The sequence below is a fragment of the Amblyraja radiata genome, chromosome 30 (genome assembly GCF_010909765.2).
Source record: "Amblyraja radiata isolate CabotCenter1 chromosome 30, sAmbRad1.1.pri, whole genome shotgun sequence".
In the NCBI taxonomy this organism is placed as follows: Eukaryota; Metazoa; Chordata; class Chondrichthyes; order Rajiformes; family Rajidae; genus Amblyraja; species Amblyraja radiata.
The window spans coordinates 1,051,782-1,071,900 of record NC_045985.1 but is presented as its reverse complement, the minus strand read 5'-3'; the positions used below and the strand labels follow the sequence as shown (position 1 = coordinate 1,071,900).

The window sequence follows — 20,119 nt, the reverse complement described above, 5'->3', positions numbered from 1 at the left end:
TATATCAACGGGTCGATGGTGGAGAGGGTCAAGAGCTTCAAATCCCTGGGCGTGCACATCTCTGAAGATCTCTCCTGGACCGAGAACGCTGATGCAATTATTAAGAAAGCTCATCAGCGCCTCTACTTCCTGAGAAGATTACGGAGAATCGGTTTGTCAAGGAAGACTCTCTCTAACTTCTACAGGTGCACAGTCGAGAGCATGCTGACCGGTTGCATCGTGGCTTGGTTCGGCAACTTGAGCGGCCTGGAGAGGAAAAGACTACAAAAAGTAGTAAACACTGCCCAGTCCATCATCGGCTCTGACCTCCTCACCATCGAGGGGATTTATCGCAGTCGCTGCCTCAAAAAGGCTGGCAGCATCATCAAAGACCCACACCATCCTGGCCACACACTCATCTCCCTGCTACCTTCAGGTAGAAGGTACAGGAGCCTGAAGACTGCAACAACCAGGTTCAGGAATAGCTACTTCCCCACAGCCATCAGGCTATTAAACCTGGCTCGGACAAAACTCTGATTATTAATAACCCATTATCTGTTATTTGCACTTTATCAGTTTATTTATTGATGGCTGGCAACCGGAAGGTAGCCGGTTCGAATCCCGCTTGGAGTGCATACTGTCGTTGTGTCCTTGGGCAAGACACTTCACCCACCTTTGCCTGTGTGTGAATGTGTGTGAATGTGTGTGAGTGATTGGTGGTGGTCGGAGGGGCCGTAGGCGCAGATTGGCAGCCACGCTTCCGTCAGTCTGCCCCAGGGCAGCTGTGGCTACAGAAGTAGCTCACCACCACCGAGTGTGACTGAGGAGTGAATGAATAATGCGATGTAAAGCGCCTTGAGTATTAGAAAGGCGCTATATAAATCCCATCCATTATTATTATTATTATATAGACACACTGATCTGTTCTGTATTCATGCCTACTATATTCTGTTGTGCTGAAGCAAAGCAAGAATTTCATTGTCCTATCAGGGACACATGACAATAAACTCACTTGAACTTGAATTGAACTTAACCTGGCGACAACCTACATTAACCTGGCGACAACCTACGACCACACCTACGTCAGGAGAAGTCAAGCTACGCTCATTGGCCTCAAACCCACTGTCGGCGAACATTTTTGAACACATCGAAAATCCAGCGTCGACCAGAAAGATGCTACGACTCTTTGGGCGACTTTAAGAGACGACTCACGAACATACAGGCGACAAATCAGCGACCATGTGGCAACAGCCTAGTCGCCTGCAGTCGCCTAAGTGGGACAGGTTCGTTAGAGGACCTAGCTTCCATCGTCATCAGCTGGTGTTATATGACTCCTGTCTGGCCACAACTGTAAGGTGAGAGGGCACAGAATGAAGAGGGAGGTCAGGGGCAACTTTTTTCACTCAGTCAGCAGTTGAGTATAGGAGCAAAGAGGGCCTTCTGCAGTTGTACAGGCCCCTAGTGAGACCACACCTGGAGTATTGTGTGCAGTTTTGGCCCCCTAATTTGAGGAAGGACATTCTTGCTATTGAGGGAGTACAGCGTATGTTCACCAGGTTAATTCCCTGGATGGCGGGACTGTCATATTCTGAGAGAATGGAGCAGTTGGGCTTGTACACTCTGGAGATTAGAAGGATGAGAGGAGATCTCATTGAAACATATAAGACAGTTAAGGGTTTGGACACGCTAGAGGCAGGAAACGTGTTCCTGATATTGGTGGAGTCCAGAACCAGGGGCCACAGTTTAAGAATAAGGGGTAGGCCATTTGGAACGGAGATGAGGAAACACCTTTTCTCACAGAGAGTTGTGAGTCTGTGGAATTCTCTGCCTCAGAGGGCGGTGGAGGCAGGTTCTCTGGATACTTTCAAGAGAGAGTTAGATAGGGCTCTTAAAGATAGCGGAGTCAGGGGATATGGGGAGAAGGCAGGAACGGGGTACTGATTGGGGATGATCAGCCATGATCACAGTGAATGGCGGTGCTGGCTCGAAGGGCCGAATGGCCTACTCCTGCACCTATTGTCTATTGGAACAAGCTGCCAGAGGAAGCTATGGAAACGGGTACAATGATGGCTTATAGAAGACATTTGGACAGATGCGGGGCGTCATGGTGGAGCAGCGGGTAGAGCTGCTGCCTCACAGCGCCAGAGACCCGGGTTCCATCCCGACTACGGGTGCTGTCTGTGCAGAGTTTGCACGTTCTCCCCGTGACCTGGGTGCTCCGGTTTCCTCCCACACTCCATAGCCACGTCCAGGTAAAGGTGAGCACTCACCTGTAAAAAGCTCCAATTCCTCTGAAATAGAGAGAGAGAAATGTCAGTATGAGCCGAGATCTCTTCCTTATTCCCGACGTACACCGAGCCTTCCGGCAGTCAGCTGAACTACCCGCCGCTTCTCCCGATACCCAAGCTCAATCCCGACTACGGGTGCTGTCTCTGTGGAGTTTGCACGTTCTCCCCTTGGGTTTTCCCTGAGATCTTCCGTTTCCTCCCACATGCCAAAGACGTACAGGTTTGTATGTTAATTGGCCTGGTATAGATGTAACAGTGCCCCTAGTGTGTGTGGGAGAGTGTTAATGTGCGGGGATCGCTGGTGGGCACGTACGCAGTGGGCCGAAGGGCCTGTTTCGTGCTGTATCTCTAAACTAAAATCGTCATTCCCAGTTCCTGCCTATTCCACACAAGGTGTCTGTCTATCTGTGTGTGTGTGTGTGTGTGCGTGTGCGTGTGTGTGTCTGTGTGTGTGTGTGTGTATGTCTGTGTGTGTGTGCGTGTGTGAGCGCGTGCGTGTGTGTCTGTGTGTGTCTGAGTGTGTGTGTGTGTGTGTCTGAGTGTGTGTGTGTATGTCTGCGTGTGTGAGCGCGTGCGTGTGTGTCTGAGTGTGTGTGTCTGAGTGTGTGTTTGAGTGTGTGTGTGTTCGCGCGTTTGTGTGTGCGTGTGCGTGTGCGTGTCTATGTGCGTGTGTGCCTTTGGGTGCGCGTGTGTGCATGTGTGCGTGTGCGTGCGTGTCTATGTGCGTGTGCATGTGCGTGTCTATGTGCGTGTGTGCCTTTGGGTGCGCGTGTGTGTGTGCGTGCGTCCGTGTGCTTTGCACGTTCTTCCTGTGACTGCGTGGTTAACAGGTCTCTGTAAATCACGTGCTTTCAAGGTTCGAGCTTGGCAAGGGAAGAGAAGCAGAGGGTGGGCTAGAAGACATCCCCCTTCATGCCCCCTAGAGTAGACCACCCCTCAGTGATCACCGCACTGTGTTAGCACCTCCCCTATCTCACAGAATGCATCATTCACAGCTTCAACATCAACTCATTCATTTGACCAAGAATTCCTCGACGCGAGATGTGAAGCAGATAGAATGTAACTTTCTTACCTACAGCGTCGCATATCGTCTTGTGTTCTGCAAAGAACAGAAAATACATCTTCAGACAAGGCCCTTATTGGCAACAGGTTAAGGTGCGAGCAGTATGTAACCAATAGATGATGGATAATAGGTTCTAGAACCTTCCATCTTCCCCTCGTTACCCGAGCCCTGATCCGGCGCCTTGTTTGGAAAACATTGAAACATTGCAAACAGGTGCAGGAGTAGGCCATTCGGCCCTTCGAGCCAGCACCACCATTCACTGTGATCATGGCTGATCATCCACAATCAGTACCCCGTTCCTGCCTTCTCCCCATATCCCCCGACTCCACTATCTTTAAGAGCCCTATCTAACTCTCTCTTGAAAGTATCCGGAGAACCGGCCTCCACCGCCCTCTGAGGCAGAGAATTCCACAGACTCACAAGTCTTTGGGTGAATTTTTTTTTCCTCATCTCCGTTCTAAATGGCCGACCCCTTATTCTTAAACTGTGTGGCCCCTGGTTCTGGACTCCCCCAACATCGGGAACATGTTTCCTGCCTCTAGCGTGTCCAAACCCTTAATAATCTTATATGTTTCAATGAGATTCCCCCTCATCCTTCTAAACTCCAGAGTGTACAAGCCCAGCTGCTCCATTCTCTCAGCATATGACAGTCCTGCCATCCCGGGAATTAACCTGGTGAACCTACGCTGGGCTCCCTCAATAGCAAGAATGTCCTTCCTCAAATTAGGAGACCAAAACTGCACACAATACTCCAGGTGTGGTCTCACTAGGGGCCTGTACAACTGCACAGGCCCTGCACCTATTGTCTATTGAATGGAGAACTCGGAGGTGGAAGGAAAGAAACAGATTTACTTACTCTCCAGTGTGGGCCGTTTGTACAACTCTGCAAGAGAAAAAACAAGGTTGGTACACATTTCTTATTAAACACGAATACACACTCACACACTTACACACACATTCACACACACATGCACTCACACGCACGCATGCACACACACGCGCACACACACACACTCACACACACACGCAGACACACACACACACTCATGCACATCCACGCGCACACACACATGCGCACACACACACACATGCACACGCACGCACACACAGGGGCACACACACGGGCAGGCATACATACACACAGGGGCACACACACGCACACGCACGCAGGGGCACACACACACGCACACAACACACGCACACACAAACAGGGGCACACACACGGGCAGATATACACACACACACACACGCACACACACACAGAGGCACAGACACGCACACACACACAGGGGCACAGACACGCACACACACACGCACACACACACAGGGGCACAGACACGCACACACACACGCACACACACACAGGGGCACAGACACGCACACACACACAGGGGCACAGACACGCACACACACACAGGGGCACAGACACGCGCACACACACACACGCACACACACAGGGGCACACACACACTACCAACTCCATTCTCCTGCCTTCCCCCCCGTAACACCCTGACACCCGTAGCAATTAAGGATCTATCTATCTCTGCCTTAAAAATATCCACTGGCTTGTGGCCTCCACAGCCGTCTGTGGCAAAGAATCCCACAGATTCACCACCCTCTGACTAAAGAAATCCCTCCTCATCTCCTTCCTGAAGGAATTTCCTTTTATTCTGAGGCTGTGACCTCTGGTCCTAGACACTCCCACTAGTGGAAACAGCCTCTCCACATCCACTCTATCCAGGCATTTCACTGTTTGGTGAATTTCAATGAAGTCCCCCCCTCATATTTCTAAACTCCAGCGAGTACAGGCCCAGTGCCGACAAACGCTCATCGTATGTTAACCCACTAATTCCTGGGATCAACAGACAATTGTCCTGTCTAACGCTCTCTTGAAAGCATTCAGAGAACCGGCCTCCACCACCCTGTGAGGCAGAGAATCCCACAGACTCACATCTTCCCTTTTCATGCCCACTGACTCATGAATGCTTCCTCTAACAATAACCCTTCCCCATTGCAGGCCCTTCGGCCCACAATGTCTGTGCTGTACATGAAGCCAGTATGAAGAAGGGTCTCGACCCGAAACGTCATCTATTCCTTCGCTCCATAGATGCTGCCTCACCCGCTGAGTTTCTCCAGCATTTTTGTCTACCTTCGATTTTTCCAGCATCTGCAGTTCTTTCTTAAACATGATGCCAAGGCCATCTCTTATCTGCCTGCGTGCGATCCATATCAATATACAACAGACAATAGTTGCAGGTGTAGGCCATTCGGCCCATCCAGCCAGTATATGGCAGTCCCGCTATCCTGGGAATTAACCTGGTGAACCTACGCTGCACTCCCTTAATAGCAAGATCGTTCTGGTGAACCTCCTCTGGACCCTCTCCAGAGCCAACACTTCCATCCTCAGATACGGGGACCGAAAACTGCTCACAACCTACCCTTGGTTTTCTTCCGCTTCCAGTAGTAATAAAAGCCGCCACCGATCAGCACGATGAGCAGAAAGACCAGGAACACAATGAAAGCACTGAAGTACTTGGAAACTCTGGGGAAGAATTCATCTGCGGACAGAGGGAGAAAGAGAATGGAGTGTTACACCAATAGACAATAGGTGCAGGAGTAGCCATTCGGCCCTTCGAGCCAGCACCGCCATTCAATATGATCATGGCTGATCATCCAACAATCAGTACCCCGTTCCTGCCTTCTCCCCATATCCCCTGACTCCGCTATCTTTAACATCTCTATCTAACTCTCTCTTGAAAGTATCCAGAGAACTGGCCTCTGAGTCAGAGAATTCCACAGACTCACCACTCTCTGGGTGAAAAGCTTTTTCCTCATCTCCGTTCTAAACGGATTACCCCTTATTCTTAAACTGTGGCCCCTGGTTCTGGACTCCCCCAACATCGGGAACACGTTTCCTGCCTCTAGCGTGTCCAAACCCTTAATAATCTTATATGTTTCAATAAGATCTCCTCTCATCCTTCTAAATTCCATAGTTTACAAGCCCAGCCGCTCCATTCTCTCAGCATATGACAGTCCCGCCATCCAGGGAATTAACCTGGTGAACCTACGCTGGGCTCCCTCAATAGTAAGAATGTCCTTCCTCAAATTTGGAGACCAAAACTGCACACAATACTCCAGGTGTGGTCTCACTAGGGCCCTGTACAACTGCAGAAGGACCCCTTTGCTCCTATACTCAACTCCTCTTGTTATGAAGGCCAATTGGCTTTCTTCACTGCCTGCTGTACCTGCATGCTCGTGAACTTACAGTACCGATGCCCGCCGCGCCCAGCTGCCCCAATGCCTGCGCCCGTCGGATACGTGTGGTGTCCTGACCTGGGATGTGGATCCGGGATACTTGGGGTTCCGTCAGCAGTGGTGCCCGCACCAGGCACGAGACCTCCGCCAGCCCCTGCCGCACCTCCACCGAGCTGGAGATATGGTAGAAGCCGTTGGCATCCCTGGCGGTCCGCGTCCCAGAGCCGTCCAGCCCATCCTTGCGTCCCTGGACCGTCCAGAGCAGGGTGGGCAGGGGGAACCAACCCGTGGAGTTGCACTGCACCTGGATCCCGTCGTCGTGGTAACCTTCCAACCGGAGCGTCGGACGAGCCCCCAAACCTGCGGTGGCGAGAGAGGTCGGTTAGTGAAAGACAGCAACAATGGATGACCAACACCCTGCACCAGCACTGACCTGGTGTTAGAGGCTCAAGGGACCAGTTGGCCAGGAAGGACAATAGACAACAGGTGCAGGAGCACCTTCAAGCCAGCACCGCCATTCAATGTGATCACGGCTGATCATCCACAATCAGTACCCCGTTCCTGCCTTCTCCCCATATCCCCTGACTCCACTATCTTTAAGAGCTCTATCTAGCTCTCCCTTGAAAGCTTCCAGAGAACCGGCCTCCACCGCCCTCTGAGGCAGAGAATGTCCAAGATGCTGCCTCTAAGACGTCATGAAGCTGAGACTCAACGTCTCTCAGACTCTAAGACTACGTCTCCAAGACTCCATGTCACTAATGGGCCAGTCCCAATTAGTGATTTTTTCAGCGACTGCCGGCATTATTGACTGACGTATCAGACCCCCCGAAGATACGCGCCGCGATATTGACGAGCGGTGGTTTTTTTTCAAGTGCCGCAACATTTTTCTCGCCGCTGGATTTTGAAATGTTCAAAATCTTTCGGCCGACCCTGATAAGTCAGTTAATGAAGCCGGCAGTTAGTGAAGACGGCCAAGCGGGATAGAACTTCTGGACAATATTTCAGGCGACTGCCAGTGACTAGGACAATGGAAGGTACACACAATTGCTGGGGAAACTCAGCGGGTGCAGCAGCATCTATGGAGCGAAGGAAATAGGCGACGTTTCGGGCCGAAACCCTTCTTCAGACTGATGGGGGGTGGGGAAAGAAAGAAGGAAAAGGGGAGGAGGAGGAGGAGCCCGAGGGCGGGCGGATGGGAGGGTGGGAGGAGACAGCTAGAGGGTTAAGGAAGGGGAGGAGACAGCACGGGCTAGCCAAATTGGGAGAATTCAATGTTAATGCCATAAGGACGCAAGGACCCCAGACGGAATATGAGGTGCTGTTCCTCCAATTTCCGCTGTTGCTCACTCTGGCAATGGAGGAGACCCAGGACAGAGAGGTCGGATTGGGAATGGGAGGGGGAGTTGAAGCGCTGAGCCACCGGGAGGTCAGGTAGGTTATTGCGGACTGAGCGGAGGTGTTCGGCGAAACGATCGCCCAACCTACGCTTGGTCTCACCGATGTAAATCAGCTGACATCTAGAGCAGCGGATGCAGTAGATGAGGTTGGAGGAGATACAGGTGAACCTTTGTTCCCTTTTGAACACTAGGACAATGGAATTCACCAATGTCAGCGACGGCGACAACCTACGTCACACGGCGACTCGCCTGTAGTTGCCTAAAAAATCGCCTAAGTGGGACTCCAAGACTCCAAAGGGCCTGTCCCACTTGGCGATTTTTTCGGCGACTGCCGGTACCGTTGACTGACGTATCAGGGTTGCCGAAAGATTTTTTTAAATACATGGCGTGATGACGTGCGGTGTTTTTTCAAATGTCGCAACTTTTTTTTTGTCGCCGCTGGGTTTTGAAACGTTCAAAATCTTTCGGCGACCCTGATATGACGCCGGCAGTCGAAATTGTCGCCATTACAATAGGCAATACACAGTAGGTGCAGGAGTAGGCCATTCGGCCCTTCGAGCCAGCACCGCCATTCAATGTGATGACGGCTGATCATCCACAATCAGTACCCCGTTCCTGCCTTCTCCCCATATCCTCTGACTCCGCTATCTTTATGAGCCCTATCTAGCTCTCTATCAGCAGAGAATTCCACAACTCTCAGGGTGAAAATGTTTTTCCTCATCTCCGTTCTAAATGGCTTACTCCTTATTCTTAAATTGTGGCCCCTGGTTCTGGACTCCCCCAACATCAGGAACATGTTTCCTGCCTCTAGCGTGTCCAACCCCTTAGTAATCTTTTATGTTTCAATAAGATTGCCTCTCATCCTTCTAAACTCCAGAGTTTAGGACGACAGATGGCACAATGGGCTAAGTGTTCGGCTGGCAACCGGAAGGTAGCCGGTTCGAATCCCGCTTGGAGTGCATACTGTCGTTGTGTCCTTGGGCAAGACACTTCACCCACCTTTGCCTGTGTGTGAATGTGTGTGAGTGATTGGTGGTGGTCGGAGGGGCCGTAGGCGCAGATTGGCAGCCACGCTTCCGTCAGTCTGCCCCAGGGCAGCTGTGGCTACAGAAGTAGCTCACCACCACCGAGTGTGACTGAGGAGTGAATGAATAATGCGATGTAAAGCGCCTTGAGTATTAGAAAGGCGCTATATAAATCCCATCCATTATTATTATTAGAGTGTACAAGCCCAGCCGCTCCATTCTCTCAGCATATGGCAGTCCTGGGAATTAACCTGGTGAACCTACGCTGGGCTCCCTCAATAGCAAGAATGTCCTTCCTCAAATTAGGGGACCAAAACTGCACACAATACTCCAGGTGTGGTCTCACTAGGGACCTGTACAACTGCAGAAGGAACTCTTTGCTCCTATACTCATTGTTGCCGAATATTTTTCAACATGTTGAAAATGTTTCAGCAACAATGAGCATAGGAGCAATGAGGTCCTTCTGGTGAAAATATTTCAGCGGTGCCTGCAGTCGCCTAAGTGGGACAGGCCGTTTTTAGACTCCAAGACTCTGGTGATCGCTGGGTGGTGGTTGGGGGGGTGGGAGGAGGAGGGGAGGGGGCAGGATCACGGGACAACTCACTAGTGACCTTCAGCGGCACTGCCGCTTGCTCGATGGTCCTCTCGTGCTCCACCATGCACAGGTAGTCACCCTCGTCGGCCAGCCGCACGCCGGCCAGCCGCAGCGAGACGTTGCCGGCGGCCAGCTGCTCGCTGAAGAGCTGCGTGCGGCCCTTGTACGCCTCGTCCTCGTCGTCCGTCACCGCGTGGCCGTCGCGGTACAGGTGGACGACCGTGTGGACCCGGGCGTCACTCCTCATCCACCGGATCTCCATCCCCGGCAGCAGCTTCTCCGGAATCAGCTGGCACTCCAACACGGCAACACCATTCACCATGGCCACGATCGGCGACTGTGGACCCGTCATCTTGAACACCGGCGTGGCTACAAGAACAAAGCACCGGTTATCTCCAACAACCACCGATTATGTCTCTACATAGAAACATAGAAACATAGAAATTAGGTGCAGGAGTAGGCCATTCGGCCCTTCGAGCCTGCACCGCCATTCAATATGATCATGGCTGATCATCCAACTCAGTATCCCGTCCCTGCCTTCTCTCCATACCCCCTGATCCCCTTAGCCACAAGGGCCACATCTAACTCCCTCTTAAATATAGCCAATGAACTGGCCTCGACTACCCTCTGTGGCAGAGAGTTCCAGAGATTCACCACTCTCTGTGTGAAAAAAGTTCTTCTCATCTCGGTTTTAAAGGATTTCCCCCTTATCCTTAAGCTGTGACCCCTTGTCCTGGACTTCCCCAACATCAGGAGCAATCTTCCTGCATCTAGCCTGTCCAACCCCTTAAGAATTTTGTAAGTTTCTATAAGATCCCCTCTCAATCTCCTAAATTCTAGAGAGTATAAACCAAGTCTATCCAGTCTTTCTTCATAAGACAGTCCTGACATCCCAGGAATCAATCTGGTGAACCTTCTCTGCACTCCCTCTATGGCAATAATGTCCTTCCTCAGGTTTGGAGACCAAAACTGTACGCAATACTCCAGGTGTGGTCTCACCAAGACCCTGTACAACTGCAGTAGAACCTCCCTGCTCCTATACTCAAATCCTTTTGCTATGAAAGCTAACATACCATTCGCTTTCTTCACTGCCTGCTGCACCTGCATGCCCACTTTCAATGACTGGTGTACCATGACACCCAGGTCTCGCTGCATCTCCCCTTTTCCTAGTCGGCCACCATTTAGATAATAGTCTGCTTTCCTGTTTTTGCCACCAAAATGGATAACCTCACATTTATCCACATTATACTGCATCAGCCAAACATTTGCCCACTCACCCAGCCTATCCAAGTCACCTTGCAGTCTCCTAGCATCCTCCTCACAGCTAACACTGCCCCCCAGCTTAGTGTCATCCGCAAACTTGGAGATATTGCCTTCAATTCCCTCATCCAGATCTACAGTACATTCCACCAGCTGGTGCTTCAATTGCTGCCTCGTCAACAGTCTGCCTGCCCTTTTTTGTCTAATTTTGCTATTTTTAGTGTGTTTTATCGCAGTCGCTGCCTCAAAAAGGCTGGCAGCATCATCAAAGACCCACACCATCCTGCCCACACACTCATCTCCCTGCTATCTTCAGGTAGAAGGTACAGGAGCCTGAAGACTGCAACAACCAGGTTCAGGAATAGCTGCTTCCCCTCAGCCATCAGGCTATTAAACCAGGCTCGGACAAAACTCTGATTATTAATAACCACTTTTTGTTATTTGCACTTTATCAGTTTATTTATTCATGTGTGTATATATTTATATCATGGTATATGGACACACTTATCTGTTTTATAGTAAATGCCTACTATTTTCTGTGTGCTGAAGCAAAGCAAGAATTTCAATGTCCTATACAGGGACACATGACAATAAACTCACTTGAACTTGTTTTTTAAAAGTTTTATGTTAATGTTCTCGGGTTTGTTTTATGTGTGGGGGAGGGGTGGGCGGGGGTGTGGGGGTTGGAGGAAACTTTTTTCTGTCTTTTACCTTGCCTCAAAGGGCCGAATGGCCTACTCCTGACCCAATGTCAACAGACATTGAGATGAGATTGTTTTCCGGATCGTATCTCCGGTTGCTCTGCGGCCTACCATCGTGGAGCTCGAGTTTGAGCCTCACCGCGGGGCCGTGGACTTACCATCGGAGCCGATCCCTTGCCTGGGATCGACACTCCAACTGCGGCCTGTGGTCTTTAACATCGAGGAGCTCGCAGTCTCGGGTAAGAGACTGATGGCGGGAAGCTTCAAAAGCCGCATGGCGTTCGACCAGCCCCGACCCTGGGGTAGATCGCCCAGCGCGGGGGAGCTGAGATTCACACCCCCCCACCCGATGCAGGAGCTTGATCGCACAGATGAGGAGGCCCACCACCGTCTACGGGAGTGAGATCGTCCCGTCAACGGAAGGCTCAAGGCCCCCGACCGCGGGAGAACGAAGAAGGGAAGAGATTGAACTTTTTTTCACCTTCCATCACAGTGGGGAATGTGGAGGAGTCACTGTGGTGGATGTTTATGTTAAAATGTGTTTTGTGTGTCCTTGATTTTTATTTGTATGACTGTACGGCAAATCAACCTCCTCGTAAGTTGCACAACATACTTGGCTAATAAAGTATGATTGTGATTATGTGATTATGATTTGATTCAGTGTGGAAACAGGACCTTTGCCAAACTTGCCCACACCGGCCAACAATGTCCCAGCTACAATAGTCACACCTGCCTGCGCTTGGTTCAGATGGTCTATATATATATCTTATCTGTTTGGATGGCAGACAGACACAAGCGTATAAAATCATGAGAGGAATAGATCGGGTGGATGCACAGAGTCTTTTACCCAGAGTAGGGGAATCGAGGACCAGAGGACATAGGTTCAAGGTGAAGGGGAATAGATTTAATATAAATCCGAGGGGTAACTTTTTCACACAGTGTATGTATGGGTGTATGGAACAAGCTGCCAGAGCGGGTAGTTGAGGCTGGGACTATCCCAACGTTTAAGAAACAGTTAGACAGGTACATGGATAGGACAGGTTTGGAGGGATATGCCCCAAATGCGGGCAGGTTGGACTAGTGTAGCTGGAACATGTTAGAAGGTGTGGGCAAGTTGGGCCGAAGGGCCTGTTTCCACACTGTATCACTCTGGAGTTTAGAAGAATGAGAGGGGTTCTTATTGAAACATATAAGATTATTAAGGGTTTGGACACGTTAGAGGCAGGAAACATGTTCCCGATGTTGGGGGAGTCCAGAACCAGGGGCCACAGTTTAAGAATAAGGGGTCGGCCATTTAGAACGGAGTTGAGGAAACACTTTTTCACACAGAGAACTGTGAGTCTGTGGAATTCTCTGTCCCAGAGGGCGGTGGAGGCCGGTTCTCTGGATGCTTTCAAGAGAGAGATAGATAGAGCTCTTAAAAATAGCGGAGTCAGGGGATATGGGGAAAAGGCAGGAACGGGGTACTGATTGTGGATGATCAGCCATGATCACATTGAATGGCGGTGCTGGCTCGAAGGGCCGAATGGCCTCCTCCTGCACCTATTTTCTATGTTTCTATGCTTCCAGTACCTTCAAGGCGGCTGCAGGAGGCAACGAATATGGCCGGGGGAGGAGAGGGGAGAGGGGGAAACAGAGGAGGTGACCAACGGAGAGAGGTTTACACAGAGAGAGAGAAGCGGAGATGTTCGAGCAAGTCTCGGCAACTCACCAGCATAGGCGTAGTGGATTGCCTGGCAGAGGATCAGAACCAGGGTCCAACACATCGTCTGCCTGTCCATGCCCGAACTCCAGCATGCCTGCAGGGAAGAGCATTAGCATTAGACAATAGACAACAGATGCAATAGACAACAGATGCCAGCACCGCCATTCAATGTGATCATGGCTGATCATCCACAATCAGTACCCCGTTCCTGCCTTCTCTCCATATCCCCTGACTCCGCTATCTTTAAGAGCCCTATCCAGCTCTCTCTTGAAAGCATCCAGAGAACTTGCCTCCACCGCCCTCTGAGGCAGAAAATTCCACAGACTCACAACTCTCTGGGTGAAAAAGAGTTTCCTCATCTCTGTTCTAAATGGCTTACCCCTTATTCTTAAACTGTGTGGCCCCTGGTTCTGGACTCCCCCAACATCGGGAACATGTTTCCTGCCTCTAGCGTGTCCAAATCCTTAATACTTTTATGTGTTTCAATGAGATCCCTTCTCATCCTCTGAACTCCAGAGTGTACAAGCCCAGCCGCTCCATTCTCACAGCATATGACAGTCCCGCCATCCCGGGAATTAACCTTGTGAACTTACACTGGACTCCCTCAATAGCAAGAATGTCCTCCCACAATAGCTTGTACAAACGGCCCACACTCGAGAGTGAGTAAATCTATTTCCTTCCTTCCACCTCCGAGTTCGCCATTCAACAGACAATAGATGCAGGAGTAGGCCATTCGGCCCTTCGAGCCAGCACCGCCGTTCAATGTGATCATGGCTGATCATCCACAATCAGTACCCCGTTCCTGCCTTCTCTCCATATCCCCTGACTCCGCTATCATTAAGAGACACATCAGTTATTGGAGTGTGGGGTTCCTAGTAATGCCCCCCCCCCCTCCAAGCAGGGATACCCTCCCTCCACATCAGGGACCTGGGGTGGAAGGTACAGCACTGAGGAGTTCCCTGCAACCTGTTTCTCTCGTGTTTCACAGACTCGCCAGCCTCCTGCCACGATCGCGGACTGGATGAGTCTGTGCTCCACGTGTATATAGAGTCATAGAGTGATACAGTGTGGAAACAGGCCCTTCGGCCCAACTTGCCCACACCGGCCAACAATGTCCCAGCTACACTAGTCATAGAGTGATACAGTGTGGAAACAGGCCCTTCGGCCCAACTTGCCCACACCGGCCAACATACCCCAGCTACACTAGTCCCACCTGCCTGCGCTTGGTCCATATCTCTCCAAACCTGTCCTATCCATGTACCTGTCCAACTGTTTCTTAAACTATGGGATAGTCCCAGCCTCAACTGCCTCCTCTGGCAGCTTGTTCCATACACCCACCACCCTCTGTGTGGAAAAGTTACCCCTCAGATTCCTATTAAATCTTTTCCCCTTCACCTTGAACCTATGTCCTCTGGTCCTCGATTCCCCTACTCTGGGCAAGAGACTCTGTGCATCTACCCGATCTATTCCTCTCATGATTTTGTACACCTCTATAAGATCTCCCCTCATCCTCCTGCGCTCCATGGAATAGAGACCCAGCCTACTCAACCTCTCCCTGTAGCTCACACCCTCTAGTCCTGGCAACATCCTCGTAAATCTTCTCTGAACCCTTTTTTGGAGTGTGCGAGGTTCCAATATCTAAAGGGGCTGCTCGTTGCCTTCTGGCTGTGCGTAGGGGAGAGGGTGGGGCCGAAGATGTCCTGGTTCGGTTGTTGTCCAAGCTGGCCATCCGCCAGTCACGGCAGAGTGGAGGCCAATTCTCTGGATGCTTTCAAGAGAGAGTTAGATAGGGCTCTTAAAGATAGCGGAGTCAGGGGATATGGGGAGAAGGCAGGAACGGGGTACTGATTGGGAATGATCAGCCATGATCACATTGAATGGTGGTGCTGGCTGGAAGGGCCGAATGGCCTACACCTGCATCTATTGTCTAGAATGCAGACAAGTGCAAGGTGTTTAATTTTGCGAAGTCAAACCAGGGCAGGACGTACACAGTGAATGGCAGGGCCGTGGGGAATGTTGTACAGCAGAGGCATCTTAGTAAATAATTTATTGACTGTGGCATCACAGGGAGATAAGGAGGTTTATAGGGCAGATGGATTAAGGTGTGCAGGTACAAAGTTCTTCGTCACAGGTAGATAAGAAGTCCAAAAAGTCACGAAAGCATTTAGTATAGATATATTGGGAGTTTATGTTTCAGTGGTACAATAGACAATAGACAATAGGTGCAGGAGTAGGCCATTCAGCCCTTCCAGCCAGCACCGCCATTCACTGTGATCATGGCTGATCATCCACAATCAGTACCCCGTTCCTGCCTTCTCCCCATATCCCCTGACTCCGCTATCTTTAAGAGCCCCATCTAACTCTCTCTTGAAAGCCTCCACAGAACCGGCCTCCACCGCCCACTGAGGCAGAGAATTCCACAGATTCACAACTCTCTGTGTGAAAAGGTCTTTCCTCATCTTTGTTCTAAATGGCCTAACACTTATTCTTAAACTGTGTGGCCCCTGGTTCTGGACTCCCCCAACATCGGGAACATGTTTCCTGCCTCTAGCATGTCCAATCCCTTAATAATCTTATATGTTCCAAAAAGACCACCTCTCATCCTTCTAAACTCCAGAGTGTACAAGCCCAGCCGCTCCATTCTCTCAGCATATGACAGCCCCGCCATCCAGGGAATTAACCTTGTGAACCTACGCTGCACTCCCTCAATAGCAAGAATGTCCTTCCTCAAATTTGGAGAGCAAAACTGCACACAATACTCCAGGTGTGGTCTCACCAGGCCCTGTACAACTGCAGAAGGACCTCTTTGCTCCTATACTCAACTCCTCTTGTTATAAAGGCCAACATGCCATTGGCTTTCTTCACTGCCTGCTGTACCTGCATGCTTACTTTCAGCGAATGATGAACAAGGACCCCCAGATCTCACTGTACTTCCCTTTTCCCCAACTTGACACGACATTCGTGAGGCCAAATTTGGAGTATTGTGTTTTCCATTTTGGTTACCCTGGTACTGGAACGATGTTGTCAAACTGGATAGGATACAGAGAAGATTTAAGCCCCTGTCCACGAGTATGTTCACGAGCTTCTACGAGTAAAAAGTAACAATTTTTTTCATCACGAGTATTTTTTAACTCCTGGACATTTTTTCACACTGTTGATAAAACTTCACGAGTAAAAAAATACTCGTGATGAAAAAAATGGTTACTTTTTACTCGTAGGAGCTCGTGAACATACTCGTGGAAGGTTTGAGGAGTTCATAGAATACCACGAGTTTGATTTCTTTTTAAACTCGGGAGAGTTCTTGGGTAAACTCCCATCGAGGGACAGGGGTTTCACAAGGCTGTTGCCAGGACACAAGGGCCTGAACTATAGGGAGAGATTGGGCAGGCCAGGAATTGTGTTTTCCGTTTTGGTTACCCTGGTACAGGAACGATCTTGTCAAACTGGATAGGATACAGAGAAGATTTAAGCCCCTGTCCAGGAGTATGTTCACGATTCAAGAGTTTATTGTCATGTGTCCCTGATAGGACAATGAAATTCTTGCTTTGCTTCAGCACAACAGAACACAGACGGTATGAATACAGAACAGATCAATGTGTCCATATACCATTGTATAAATATATACACACATGAATAAATAAACTGATAAAGTGCAAATAACAGATAATGGGCCATTAATGTTCAGTTTTGTCCGAGCCAGGTTTAATAGCCTGATGGCTGTGGGGAAGTAGCTATTCTTGAACCTGGTTTTTGCAGTCTTCAGGCTCCTGTACCTTCTACCTGAAGGTAGCGAGGAGATGAGTGTGTGGCCAGGATGGTGTGGGTCTGACGATACTGCCAGCCTTGGTGTGCAGGGGGATGAGCAGTCACTTTGTCGAGAGGTGTATAAGATTTTGAAGTAAATAGATAGGATGAAGACACAGAATCTTTTACTCAGAGTAGAGGAACCAACAACTAGAGGACAATAGATATTGGGGGGGGGGGGGGGGGAAAGATTTAATAGGATCCTTTAATATAGTTTAGTTTAGTTTAGAGATACAGCGCGGAAATAGGCCCTTTGGCCCATCGACCAGCGATCCCCGCACACTAACCCCCTAAGGGACAATTTTTACATTTACCGAGCCAATTAACCTATAAACCTGTACGGCTTTGGAGTGTGGGAGGAAACCGAAGATCTCGGAGAAAACCCACGCAGATCACGGGGAGAGCGTGCAAACTCTGTACAGGCAGCACCCGTAGTCGGGATGGAACCTGCGTCTCCGGCGCTGTAAGGCAGCAACTCTACCGCTGCGCCACCGTGAGCGCCACTGTGATCCTGAGGGGTAACTTTTCCACACAAAGGGTGGTGGGTGTATGGAACAAGCTGCCAGAGGAGGTAGTTCAGGCTGATACCTGAACAACATGTAAAATCCGTTTACACAGATACATGGATAGGAAAGGTTTAAAGGGATATGGGCCAAAATATAGAAACATAAACAATAGGTGCAGGAGTAGGCCATTCGGCCCTTCGAGCCAGCACCACCATTCAATGTGATCATGGCTGATCATCCCCAATCAGTACCCCGTTCCTGCCTTCTCCCCATATCCCCTGACTCCGCTATCTTTAAGAGCCCTGTCTAACTCTCTCTTGAAAGTATCCAGAGATCCAGCCTCCACTGCCCTCTGAGGCAGAAAATTCCTAATTTTCATTCTAAATGGCTTACCCCTTATTCTTAAACTGTGTGGCCCCTGGTTCTGGACTCCCCCAACATCGGGAACATGTTTCCTGCCTCTAGCGTGTCCAAACCCTTAACAATCTTATATGTTTCAATATGGCTGATCATATAAAATCAGTAGCTCGTTCCTGCTTTTTCCCCATATCCATTTATTTCTTCAGCCCTAAGAGCTAAATCTAACTCTCTTGAATACATCCAGTGAACTGGCCTCCACTGCCCTCTGAGGCAGAGAATTCCACAGACTCACCACTCTCTGTGTGAAAAAGTGTTTCCTCGTCTCCGTTCTAAATGGCTTACCCCTTATTCTTAAACTGTGTGGCCCCTGGTTCTGGACTCCCCCAACATCGGGAACATGTTTCCTGGACGTGTTGGGCCGAAGGGCCTGTGTCTATACTCTCTCTACCCGCCTCTAACTAGAGCCTTGCGCTGCCACTGCGGCCGCTGGCCGTGAAACAGAGAGAGATCGCAGGCAATCGACCCGTGTGTGAGTGTGTGTGTGTGTGTGTGTGTGTGTGTCTGTCTGTGAGTGTGTGTGTGTGTGAGTGTGAGTGTGTGTGAGTGTGTGTGTGTGTGAGTGTGTGTGTGTGAGTGTGTGTGTGTGTGTATGTGTGTGTGTGTGTGTGTGTGTGTCTGTGTGTGAGTGTGTGTGTGTGGGTGTGTGTGTGTGTGTGTGTGTGTGTGTGTGAGTGTGAGTGTGTGTGTATGTGTGTGTCAGATTCGGTCTCCTAATCTGAGGAAAGACATTCTTGCCATAGAGGGAGTACAGAGCAGGTTCACCAGACTGATTCCTGGGATGTCAGGACTTTCATATGAAGAAAGACTGGATAGACTCGGCTTGTACTCGCTAGAATTTAGGAGATTGAGGGGGGATCTTATAGAAACTTACAAAATTCTTAAGGGGTTGGACAGGCTAGATGCAGGAAGATTATTCCCGATGTTGGGGAAGTCCAGAACAAGGGGTCACAGTTTAAGGATAAGGGGGAAGACTTTTAGGACTGAGATGAGGAAAACATTTTTTACACAGAGAGTGGTGAATATGTGGAATTCTCTGCCACAGAAGGTAGTTGAGGCCACAGTTCATTGGTTATATTTAAGAGGGAGTTAGATGTGGCCCTTGTGGCTAAAGGGATCAGAGGGTATGGAGAGAAGGCAGGTACAGGATACTGAGTTGGATGATCAGCCATGATCATATTGAGTGGCGGTGCAGGCTCGAAGGGCCGAATGGCCTACTCCTGCACCTATTTTCTATGTTTCTATGTGTGAGACTGTGTGTGTGAGATACGGGACGGGTGGAAACTTCACCCGACAACGCCCCACCCCGCTACCATCTTCCCCACCGGGTCTCCAGTCTCCGCTCCTGCGCCCATTCGGCCCGCGACCCCCCCTGCTAGCCCACCGCGCCCCGACCCCGCGTTCCCTTCTGGTTTACGGTACCTTACAGCCCCGGGGAGGCAGCGGCGGGCAAAGACACTCAAACACTCGCACTTTACTTTCACTTTGGTCCCGAAACACCATCCGTCGGAAACGACAGGCAGGGAGAGAGAGGGAGGGGGAGGGAGGGACAGAAGAGAGAGGGAGGGACAGAGAGAGAGGGAGGGACGAGAGAGAGAGACAAGAGAGAGTAGAGAGAGAGGAGAGAGAGGCACAGAGAGAGAGAGACACACACAGAGAGAGAGAGAACACACAAGAGAGAAGATAGACAGAGAGAGAAGACGAGAGAGACAGAGAGAGGAGAGACAGGAGAGAGAGAGACAGAGAGGAGAGAGAGATTAAGAGAGAGAGCACAGAGAGAGACACATCACAGAGAGAGAGAGAGAAGAAGAGAGAGAGAGAGGGAGCGACAGAGAGAGAGAGACAGAGAGAGAGAGAGAGGACAGAGAGAGAGGCACAGAGAGAGACACACACAGAGAGAGAGAGAGAGAGAGAGAGAGAGAGGGAGACAGAGAGAGACAGAGAGAGACAGAGAGAGAGAGAGAAAGAGAGACAGAGAGAGAGACCGACAGAGAGAAAGAGACAAGTTCAAGTTCAATTCAATTCAATTCAACTTTAATGTCATTGCACAAATACTGAGTATGGGTACAACAAAATGCAGTTTTGTGTCAGTCCGTAGTAGTAGTGCATATAGAAATTAAAAAA

At 50.1% G+C, this 20,119-nt stretch overlaps 1 protein-coding gene across 1 annotated transcript in view; it reads right to left on the bottom strand.

Annotated features, from left to right (window-relative positions):
* Positions 1 to 19,489, bottom strand: part of LOC116989896 — a 59,170-nt gene extending 39,681 nt beyond the window's left edge. The window contains exons 1-8 of the mRNA XM_033047451.1: positions 19,418 to 19,489; positions 13,275 to 13,362; positions 9,612 to 9,971; positions 6,664 to 6,945; positions 5,769 to 5,888; positions 4,187 to 4,213; positions 3,340 to 3,366; positions 2,250 to 2,270 (exon numbers count right to left, since the gene is read on the bottom strand). Coding sequence (XP_032903342.1) covers positions 2,250 to 2,270; positions 3,340 to 3,366; positions 4,187 to 4,213; positions 5,769 to 5,888; positions 6,664 to 6,945; positions 9,612 to 9,971; positions 13,275 to 13,344 — 907 coding nt within the window. The 5' untranslated portion in view covers positions 13,345 to 13,362; positions 19,418 to 19,489. The remainder of the gene's footprint in view (positions 1 to 2,249; positions 2,271 to 3,339; positions 3,367 to 4,186; positions 4,214 to 5,768; positions 5,889 to 6,663; positions 6,946 to 9,611; positions 9,972 to 13,274; positions 13,363 to 19,417) is intronic.
* Between the last annotated feature and the right edge of the window lie 630 nt (positions 19,490 to 20,119).